At 40.9% G+C, this 12,160-nt stretch overlaps 1 protein-coding gene across 1 annotated transcript; it reads left to right on the top strand.

Moving 5' to 3' along the window:
• The first annotated feature begins 1,268 nt into the window (after positions 1-1,268).
• Positions 1,269-2,204, top strand: LOC138785917 (olfactory receptor 10A7-like). The gene has a single exon (XM_069962394.1). It carries the CDS (start codon positions 1,269-1,271, stop codon positions 2,202-2,204), a length of 936 nt encoding a protein of 311 aa, XP_069818495.1.
• The last annotated feature ends 9,956 nt before the right edge of the window (positions 2,205-12,160 follow it).

Genomic DNA, 12,160 nt, shown 5'->3' with positions numbered 1-12,160 from the left:
AAAAGTGTATAAAATGGAACAATAAAGTTTTGACGGGCTACCAATTGATTTACATAATAAAGTGATGTATACAAAGCACTGTAAAAATGGATTCACTGGATACTGGCTCCAGAGCAGCCACATACTGGTATAGCAATGGGTTAACTTCACCCTAAGACTGGTTCACAATACACACTGCCTTGACAGCACTGACACACTGGACTCACTGGATACTGGCTTGAAAGCACCGGCACATTAGTACGACAATGAGTAAATTTTACCAAAAGAATGGTTTACAGTATGCACTGGCTTGACAGCATCAACACATTGGTATAGCAATAGGTTAACTTTACCCAAAGACTGGTTTAAAATACACACTGGCTTGACAGCACAGACTATCTAGATTCACTGAATACTTGCTTGACAGCAGCCACACACTGGTAAAGCAATGGGTTAACTTGGGTAATGAGTAAACTGGTTTACAACACACACTGCCTTGATAATACACCCAACACGCTGGATGCTGGCTAGACAGCACAGTCACCTCCTCTCTCTTCCCTATCTCTTCTGGCTGCTCTCTATCCCTGCTGCTTCCTCCTTCACACCTAACAGCTGACTGCTGTCTGAAGGAGCAAGCAGGCACTATGTAGAGGGGAAGGGGCGGAGCCAACAAATTGGGTCTTTCTCCTTATTCCATTGGCTTAACTGATTATTAATAAATTACCACCAAATTTCACAGTTATTCTTTGCTAACAGGGACATCAATTATCATAGGCACTGTGTTTAGCGATTTGGCAAAGCAAATCTTGCAAATTTGCTTAGTGCAACAAATTTGCAGAATCACAGATTTGCCTCACTCATAACTAATGTCATATATCACTGAAAATATTCTTATAAAAGAAATTCATAATTTATTTAAGGATTCCCATAAGCTGATCATAAATTACAGAGCTATCTCTATATACCTCACTGGCGGTCACACAGGAGACTGATCAGACAGGAGCAGAGATATCTCCGGGGAGTTCTTCTACCTGCTCCCTTGTCTTTATCTTGTAGATAAATATCGGCAGGTAATGTCTCACATTCAGGGGTCTGGTGGTCATAGAAGCTGACGCCGCTGCTGCTGTGTAACATTGTCACCCATCCCCCCCAGAGACCTGAGAGCGACCAGAAGGAAGAGTATTCAGAGAATGAACAAAGACATATCTGATGTGAGTAGCACAAACTGAAGAAGTGATGTTTATTTTATTTTTTTTTAAACACAAACTTTAACAATTGCCAAGATCTACATGCAGGAAAACAACACGGAGGTCACAGAGTTCCTTCTCTTAGGATTTCAGGCCAGTGAAGAATTAAGACTTTCCCTGTTCTGTCTGTTCCTTGTGGTCTATCACCTGATAATATGTGGGAATCTCCTGATCATCACCCTGGTGTCCACCAGCAAGATCCTCCACACCCCAATGTACTTCTTCATCTCACAGCTCTCTATCAGTGACATCTTATTATCTACAGATATTGTCCCCAACCTGCTCCACATCCTAATGTATAATGGGGCCACCATTACTTTTATTGGCTGTATCACTCAGTTTTATTTCTTTTGTGTCTCAGAAATATTTGGATCTTTCCTCCTCACAGCGATGTCCTATGACAGATATGTGGCCATCTGTAATCCCCTCCGGTACTCCTCCATCATGACACGTGGACATTGTGTGATGTTATCCATCATCTGTTTGCTCTTTGGATTTTCCATTACTTTTGTTTACGCTATAACAGCAGCAAAACTAGACTTTTGCGGCCCAAATATCATTGACCATTTTTTCTGTGACCTTGTCCCTATACTAGAACTTGCCTGTTCTGACACCTTCTTTATGCACTTAGAGCTTTATGTCCTGGGGGGTCCAACTGTCCTCATCCCAATCACAATCGTATTGTCTTATACCTACATTTTTTCAACAATTTTGAAGATCCCATCCAGTACTGGTAGACAGAAAGCCTTTTCCACCTGTAGCTCCCACCTCATTGTGGTCTTCATATTCTATGGGACTATGTTCAGTGTATATGTCGTCCCAACAAAAACACAGACCCCCTCAATGAGTAAAATCCTCTCCCTGCTATATACTGTGTTTACTCCTTTGGTCAACCCCATTATATACAGTCTGAAAAATGAAGATATTAAAAAAGCCGTACAGGGAACACTGGTAAATCACCTACATTATTCTTCATAGATAATCCATAACTAGCGTAAAGCATTCACAACATCTGGTTTTCTTTTTCTTTTGTGGATTATACTGTACATCTGCCCTTGTGTTCTCTGAATTTAGGAGATGACTGGTGTGATTGAGCAGCCCATGAGCCCGGGTACATGGCAGAGTCATACCTAGAAGAACATGACTTCAGCAGGTGTCGGGAATGTACTAAGTGTAACACGATTAGTTACACGATGGAGCTTTGTTTCCCAATTTAGCATCGACCTTGGATGATCTTTCATATATTGATGAAGTACTTGTACTAATCCCGCAGAATATCAGGATATCCTTTGATGGACCAAGGCTGATAAAATAATGGGCTGAATTTTGAGGCAAATAGACTCTCACCTGGGGCGTGACAAAAGCAGCACTCACAGGCAAGATGAGGCATCAGTTCTTTTAATCCTAGTGGCTAAATGTTAGCCGTATAGAGTATTCACTAGTGATGAGCAAGTACTAAAATGCTTGGGTGCTCATTACTCATGACGAATATTTTCCGATACTCTTGTGCTCGTTTCGAGTAACGAACCCCATTGAAGTCAATAGGAAACTCGAGCATTTCTTCAGGGGACCCAAGCTCGGAAAACTATAGAAACACCATGGAAATGGACAGGAAACAGCAGGGGCAGCATGTATGTAGGCCTCTGAGGCTGCCTAATCACACCATTACGCAAAAATCTGGGCAACAGCATGGCAGTGATCACTCAGTGAAGGATTAAAACAGAGGTAGCATATGAACCACCCCTTAAAATTTAGCCTGACACAGCTTGGCAGTGAGGACACAGGGAACCATTAAAACAGAGGTAGCATATGAACCACCCCAAAATGTAACTTGTCACAGCATGGTGGTGAGAACACAGGGAACCATGAGCAGTTGGGGTAATTTTCCCAGTATCATGTCACTCACCACTTCTCCCTACCTCTTCTGTTCTGGCGACCGAATTTAAAATTAATTTTTTATTTATCTATGTTGAATTGAATGTTATATTGTGAAATTTTAATTATAATTTGATTTTGAGTTTGAATTTAAATTTGAGTTTGAATTCAAATCAGCTTAAATTTTGCGTCTGACAATAACATGGTATCAAATGGACAATACAATCGTCCAATAAAAATAGCCAGATTATGGTTAGATTTAGCCTCACACCCTCATGCAGTTGTGCATGAGAGGCAAAATTTTTGGGGTATGGACGAAGAAATAACAATACAGTCTTCTAAAGTGGCCAAGGAATTTGAATGAATACACTTTTAATCCTTTAAAGAGTATCTAAGAGAGGACTAGTGCGGTAGTAGTAGTTCCTTTTAGCTGTGGCGTGTATCTTGGAGATACAAAAGATGACCTGACAGCTCTGCAAAATAGTCAAATTTGAATTTGACTATTAGTCGAATTGAAGTTGATTTGATTTTAACATTGAAATTGAAGTTTAAAAAAAGGCCATAAAGTCGCATTTAACAAGTAGCTGACTACTGCCTTTACAGCTACAAAATGAAAGGACTGCAGAGGACATCCACAAGTTGATATCCACAGATTGCAATGCATCCTCCTTTAACCCCTTGGGTGCCAGACTGTAAGCAGCGATCTGTAAAGATGCTGCATACTGTAAGGTGCACAACACCGCTCACAATGATGGGTGTTGTGCTCCTGTTTGTGTGTTTTTTTGTTTCTCCCTTTTTGTTTTTCAGATATCGGTATCCTGTGAATTACAGCGGATTCGATGGACTACATCTATGACCAGCGGTTGTTAGGATTTTTTTTTTTTTATATATAAAATGGTCAACAAGGGGTGTGTTTTTTTTTTATTTGAATAAAAAATATTTTTCACTTGTGTCGTGTCTTTATTTCTTTACTATATAGACTTAGTAGTGGAAGAAGTCTAATAGATGGAATCCATTACTAAGTCGGGGCCTAGTGTTAGCCGGTATAAAATGGCTAACACTAACCCCCCATTATTACCCCAGTACCCAATGCCACCAGGGGTACTGGGAAGAGCCGGGTGCCAGTGGTCCCGTAGCGTCAAAATTTGCTGGTAATATTAAGGCTGGGGAGGGCCAAAAACAATGGCCCTTCCCACCCTGGTGTTACTAGGCTGCTGGTGCTTGTTTTCTTTTTTTTTTTTAAGTGTAGGGTTCCCCCTATTTTCATAAGTAGCTGGGTAAAAACCAAGCAACAGCAGCCTAGTAACACCAGGGTGGGAAGGGCTTTTTGGCCCTCCCCAGCCTTAATATTACCAGCCTGCTGCCGTCCCAGACCGGGAGCGCCAATTTTGACGCTCCGGGACCACTGGCACCCGGCTCTTCCCAGTACCCCTGGTGGCATTGGGTACTGGGGTAATAATGGGGGGTTAGTGTTAGCCATTTTATACCGGCTAACACTAAGCCCTGACTTAGTAATGGATTCCGTCTATTAGACTACTAAGTCTATATAGTAAAGAAATAAAGACACAACACAAGTGAAAAATATTTTTTATTCGAATAAAAAAAAACCCACACCCAAACCCCACACCCCTGACCATTTTATTTTTAAAAAAATCCCAACAATCTCTGGTCATCGACGTAGTCCATCAAATCCACTGTAATCCCAAGGATACCGATATCTGAAAAACAAAAAGGGAGAAACACAAAAAAACACACACAAACAGGAGCACCCATCATTGTGAGCGGTGTTGTGCACCTTATTGTGAGCATCTTTACAGATCACTGCTTACAGTGTGGCACCCAAGGGGTTAAAGGAGGATGCATTGCATCCCCCTTAACCCTTTGGGTGCCATACTGAACAATCTCCCCCCTTAACCCCTTGGGGGCCAGACTGATGTCAGACTGCACCCATACCAGCAAGGAAGGGGTTAAGTGACCCCCCCCTTCCTTGCTGGGATGGGTGTAGTGCAGAGGGGGGGGGGGCTTTCTTCTCACCCTCCGATGTCTTCTATCTTCTATCTTCTCTCTTTACCGGTCCTCGGCACACTGAGCTTAGTGTGACGGGACCAGCTCCTTATATGTCCGCTCAGCCAATCAGCTGAGCGGACATATAAATCTAAATGTTTCTTCTAATGTTGCTATTGTGATAAAAAAAATAGCATCATTAGAAGAAACATTTGCTGTTTTAATTAAAGTAAAATATTAATTATTACATTGAGCTGTATTATCAGCTATAGGTATTTCCGGCAATAGAGCTTCCTGTAGTAGTTAATATTTCATTAATAAAACACATTTTCGTTCTAATAAAGTTATTTTCGTTGTTCAATAGCCTAATTATAACGAATACATAATTTTGCAATTAAATATACTGTAAATAAATTAATATACATATTTATTTATTTATTTTATTAACAGTATATTTAATTGCAAAAGCATGGATTCGTTTTAATTAAGCTATTGAACAACGAAAATAACTTTTTTAGAACGAAACTTTGTATTATTAATTAAATATTAACTGTTACAGGAATCAGTATTATTGCAGGGGATCGCTAACCCCGGTAATACCGTTCCCTGTAATACTGATTCCCTGCTTTTTCAGATGCATCTAGAGGTGTTTGCATTACTTTCTAAAGATGTCTTGGAGTTGGTGACCTCCAATTCGTCAAATCTTGATTTCCAGGTCCCAAGGATTTTTCTCCCATTGACTATAATGGGATTCAATATTCAATCGAATAGTCGAATATCGGGAGCTATTCAAATCAAATTCAATCTAATCGAATATTTCACTATTCTCTCATCTCTATTCAGCACTACACAGTGGAGTTTGTCTCTGTTTATCCTGTAGTGGTGGCCGCCTATACCCGCAGCTTAGTTCCTATTCATGTGAACGGGCAGAAACAGCCCCATTAAGATGTGTGGAACTGATTGTTAGTTATAATGTGAGGGTAGTTATAGTGTGAGTGGTTTGTAACACACACTATAACTACTGCCTAGATCGACATGCAGAAGAACAAGACGGATGTCACAGAGTTCCTTCTCTTAGGATTTTAACTCAGTCGAGGTTTAAGTCTTTCCATCTTATGTCTGTTCCTTGTGGTTTATTACCTGATAATATGTGGGAATGTCCTGATCATCATCCTGGTGTTCACCAGCAAGATCCTCCACACCCCAATGTACTTCTTCATCCCACAGCTCTCCATCACTGACATCTTATTATCAACAGACATTGTCCCCAAAATGTTCAACATCCTGCTGTATAATGGGATGACCAGGGTCGATTCTGGGGTCTCTGGGGGCCACCCCCTCAGTGACGCCCCCCCCCCCAGCCAGCCAGCCAGCTGCTCACCTGTCCCACTCTGCACCCGTCCTGCAGTCTCCGCTGTCTCCACATCCCGTCAGGGCCACGACGTCACCCTGCAGCTGTCATCGACCTCCAGACTGTGGTGAGTGAGTGGGGCGATCGGGTCGCGCAAGGCCGCCGGGGGGGAGTTGCGGTTTGATGCACCACCGGCACCGCAGCAAACCGCAACAACCCCCCGGCTGCCCCGCGTGGCCCGATTGCCCCTGCGCGTCCCTCACTGACCACGGGCACTCACCACAGCCTGGAGGTCGATGACAGCTGCAGGGTGACGTTGCGGGACCTGACGGGATGTGGAGACAGCGGAGAGCGCGGGTGACAGGACAGGTGAGCGGCCGCTGTCATTATAATTAACTAAAATGACAGCAGGGGGGACATTATGCCGCCCCCTGCCGGACCGCAATATCTGCCGCCTGAGGCGGAAGGCTCATTCCGCCTCATGGCAGAAGCGGGCATGGGGACGACCATTACTATTACTGGTTGTATGACTCAGCTTTCTTTTTTCTGTGTTTCAGAAGCTTCTGAATGTCTTCTCCTGGCTGTCATGTCTTATGACAGATATGTGGCCATATGTCATCCCCTCCGTTACTCCTCCATCATGACACATGGACATTGTGCGATTTTATCTATTATTTGTTTGCTCTTTGCATTATCCCTTACTTTTATCTACACTATAACAGCAGCAAAACTAAACTTCTGTGGACCTAATATCATTGACCATTTATTCTGTGACATTCTCCCATTCCTGTTCTGACGTCTTTATTATCCACTTGGAGCTTTATGTCCTGGGTGGTACAACTGTCCTCATCCCAACCATAATCATTGCTGTGTCTTAGACTTATATTGTAGTGATAATCCTAAGGATCCCATCCAGTACCGGTAGACAGAAAGCCTTCTCCACCTGTAACTCCCACCTCACTGTGGTCTCCATATTCTACTGGACTATGTTCGGTGTATATATTGTCCCAACCAAAAATCAAACCTCCTCCATTAGTAAAATCCTGTATACTGTGCTTACTCCTTTAGTTAACCCCATTATATACAGCCTGAAAAATGGAGATATTTAAAAAGCCATAAAGGAAATGCTTCATAATCGGCTGATCTGGTATATCATGGATAGTCCACAAATAAAATAAAGCACCGGAGTGGTGCAGTAGACAATGAGACCTGTATAAATGTATCTGTATCAGTATGACTTCATAAAGTACCCAACATGTAATATGTTTAAAATACTAAGTGGTCCACCTGATGGATCTCCATTCGGATGTCATGGATTCTCTTCTACCTAATGCTAAAATAAGTACGAAAGTATCTATCAGAAAATCAGGATATTGTTTGGTGGGTTCAGGCTCTGATAAAATAATGGTCCCCAACAGGGCTGAGAGGTTAGAGGTGATCCTGTCAGCTCAGTGCCCAGCCCCATCACCATACTCTGAATAATATTGTCCAATAGGAGCTTGGAACCAATGCCTTATCAGTGATCACTGCTGCCAGATCATGTTCTGCCTATTGATTTAATGTTGCTAAACAGTCAGGTGGGGGGGGAGCTATACAATGGGGGGGCGTTCATTAAAATGTGACCCTAATGTACACCAATGTATGTGTATTTTTTGTGTTGTTTAATATAGATACTTAGACTTGATTTAGGTGTGCCGTTCCCCTTCTTGCATACTGTACGTACTCTCTTGTTAGTTTGATAAAATAATGTATGAAACTTGCTACATTTACCCTTTACACCTGTGTAATAATGCAAAAAGGTGGGGACAGTGTCACTTTAAGTGTGTTTTTCAAATTGGTTGTGCCTAAAATGAAAAGAAAAGGGTTATTATTCCCCATAAACTTTGCTTTTGTGGTCCAAGTGCTAATATTTTGTATGATGTATGATAAGTACGGCTGGGAGGTTATAGGAGATTTCTAAATGGCGGCCAAGGCGGTTTCACAAAGTATCCTTGCTTTCTTTGCCTTTGGGACAGTCGGGACACTCAGATGCACTATCACAGGCAGGACTGGCATCAGCAGACAGAGTTTTCTGTGGGGAAGAACCATGTAAAACGGGAGCCACTTGTGGACCCCTGCTAGGTGCTGATGCTACCACTATACCCCAACATAGAACCCATAAAAAAAAAAAAAAAAAACTGTCATGGCTCTAGATAGTACCTTCAAGATTATTTCCCTAAGCTGTCTGAAGCAAAGGTCAGAGCTGGTGTTTTTGTTAGATGGAACATCAAGAAGATCATGGAGTGCAGAGAATTTCCCAAGAAGCTTAATAGGAAGCAGAAGACGTCTTGGAGGAGTTTTGTCGCAGTGGTCCACTTCTTCTTAGGCAGTTAGAAGGCTGAAGACTATGCCCACCTGGTTTAGACTCTAATAAAGAACTATTCAGCATTGGCCTGCAGGATGTTACTCAAAGTCCATATCCTTAAAGCCCATCTTGATAAATAAAAAAAACAAACATGTGAGCTTATTCAGAGGAGCAAGGCGAGCACTTTCACCAGAACCAAATAAACTTTGAACGCCGTTACCAAGGACAGTATAGGGGGAACATGATGGGAGATTAGATATGGGGGCTGATTTGTGACAGTGATTTTTAGTATTGTCATAAATCCATATTAATGTTTTCCTGCAAACACCTATAAACAAAAGAGTCGGGTGACCGTCATAGTGGTGTCAAGATTAAAAAAAACTGAACTGTAAATGTGTATAGTGTTATTTGAATTAGAAGTCCTTTATTATAGATAGAGGTCATTTAGCACATTCAGTGGCAAGTAGTGTCCATTAGAGTCTCTGAAAATATTTACCAGAAATCATCCTTTATTTATATAAAAAAAGACATGACACAACTTAAAGGGGTTATCCAGCGCTACAAAAACATGTCCACTTTTCACCCTCTCTTGTCTCCAGATTGGGTGGGGTTTCAAACTCAGTTCCATTGAAGTAAATGGAGCTTAATTGCAAACCACAGCTGACCTGGAGACAAGAGAGGGGGAAAATTGGCCATGTTTTTGTAGCACAAGGTAACCCCCTTTGAAAAATTCATCCAAGTAGGCTTACATAACATAATGAAGAACTGCCCAAGGGGTGCATAACAGAGGCTTTTTACTTTCCCAAGCCCCTGAAGCTGGGAGCAGATATAGTCTTGACCTCTGGCCCCTGAGACTTCTGGGCTTCCTCTTACCCCTGATGGCACACACAGTTGGAAACCTGTGGATGTAGAGATGGGGTCCCAGGGAAGGACTGCCACTATAGGGTAGGGTGTGATGGTTTCAGCTGCTTTCACCTTACAAAGAACAATATTTTTTTTTTTACATTTTAATTTATAGTCAGTGCATGGGAAGAATTCAATTTAGATGTTATACAAAGAATTTTGTTTTCAATGAAATTGCATGGTGTTACCCTATATCACACAACTTCTGGACAGTGTTGAAAGTTTTCTTCCGTTTTTTCTTATGTTTTTGTCTTTATCTTCATCATTCAATGAGAATATGTATTTTTAGTTTCCTGGAGTAATTGGGCACATGTGGGACCTATTACCAATCTTATTAATTCACAGGTTGACTATTACATCAGTATATTCCCTTACAGATTACTCCGACACAAGAGACAATACCACATATGTCTCCCAGGACTTTAGTCTATGATAGAGTCTTGGCTTTGCCCATACTGTATATATACTGCTGCTCAGCACACAATCTAATACTGCTGACTATAAAACATGTTTGGGCCGAACATCATATCAATCTTGACATTAAACTGATTGAATTGAGAATTTTTTGATCCTCACAAACAGAAAACTTTAGAAACATCAGTGTATGTTATGTATATACCAATCCATCATCAAATCTATACAAATTACAGCAATTCTTAAGGGAAACTTCACAGATTTTCTACAAACCATGAACCTGGTGAGTTCATTCTTCCATATCTAACTCATAGTGTGGTAATGTGGTAAAGGTACATGGCCGCCATTCTTTGAGGTTTTTACAGATAATTTTCGTGTTGTTTTGTTTTTCCAATGTTAATTGTGCATTTTTTTTCAGTATTTATTGTGTATTTCCCACTCGCAAATTTGATGAGGAAAACCCATCAGCATACCCTTTTCATGGGAAAGTATTCAAAGAATTTCTTCAAGAAAATCCATGCTGACCTATCTAAGAGTGGCATAAACTATTGAAAAAGAAACTGAACAGAATCCTGGTCCTCTCCATTATGTGTGTGTGCTCAGTAGTGCTTGATATTCATGAGCATCAGCACAATCTGTCCACCAGCCGCCTATTGGCAGTTGTCTATCTGTGATGTGTATGGGTACCAGATTTTTTCCATTTATGTGAAGCTCCAAGAGACAATTTGAAGTTGTTGGAAAATGTGTCCCTATGGGCTAAATATCCAATGAATAAGACTCTTTTTGTGTATTAGGCTGGATTCACACTTTTTTTTTCCATCAGGAATGTATTTATTTAGTATTTGGTCCTCAGTTTGGAGCTTATCTGTAGCCAAAATCAGGAGTGCAAATTACACACTTATTATCACAACAATGGAATCCATTTTGTACCCACTACTGGTTCTGGCTAAAAATTTGTTCCAAAAATAGGAGCAAATACTGACCAAAATACTACATGTGAATAATAATAATAATAATAATAATAATAATAATAATAATAATAATAACAGAAACATTTGACATCATCTGGATTTTTGATACATTGTTGATTTGTTTGCAGGAAAACAATGTAACTGACATAAAAGAGTTTTTCCTTTTGGGATTTCAAGTCCAACAAGATTTAAGAGTTTTCCTCTTCTCTCTATTACTCTGGGTGAGCTGCTGCACACTTTTTGGGAACCTCCTTATCATCACCCTGGTGTCCACCAGCAAGATCCTCCACACCCCAATGTACTTCTTCATCTCACAACTCTCCATCAATGACATCTTACTGACCATGGATATCGTCCCCAACATGCTCCACATTATCCTGAATAAAGGGGGGTCCATTACTTTTCCCATTTGTGTTACTCAGTTTTTCTTTTTCTGCACCTCTGAAATCTTTGAATGTCTTCTCCTCTCTGTGATGTCCTATGACAGATATGTGGCCATCTGTAATCCCCTCCGTTACTCCTCCATCATGACAAACCAATATTGTATGATATTGGTTCTTATCTGTTGGTTGGTTGGCTTGTTCATAGTAGTTATGGACACCTTAACAGTATTAATGCTAAAATTTTGTGGAAAAAATATTATTGACCACTTTTTCTGTGATCTCGTCCCATTGCTAGAAATTGCCTGTTCCGGTACTGACTTTGTTGAATTAGAAGTTTCTATACTAGGCCCCCCAGCACTTTGCTTACCAATCACAATAATAATAGTGTTGTATGTAAATATTATTTCCACCATCGTAAAGATTCCATCCAACATCAGTAGACAGAAAGCCTTCTCCACCTGTAGCTCCCACCTCATTGTGGTCTTCATATTCTACTGTTCTCTGTTCAGTGTTTATGTTGTCCCAACAAAAGGCCAAACACTGACAATAAGTAAGATCCTCTCCCTGCTATATACTGTGTTTACTCCTTTCATTAACCCCATAATATACAGTTTAAGAAATAAAGACATTATAAAAGCCGTAAGGGAAACATTTCCTCTTTAGCTTCTCCTCAGATTGTTGTAAAGTTA

This window comes from Dendropsophus ebraccatus, chromosome 1 (assembly GCF_027789765.1).
Source record: "Dendropsophus ebraccatus isolate aDenEbr1 chromosome 1, aDenEbr1.pat, whole genome shotgun sequence".
NCBI classification, from domain to species: domain Eukaryota; kingdom Metazoa; phylum Chordata; class Amphibia; order Anura; family Hylidae; genus Dendropsophus; species Dendropsophus ebraccatus.
Note: the sequence above shows the minus strand (reverse complement) of the source record. Positions and strands in the feature narration are given on the sequence as shown.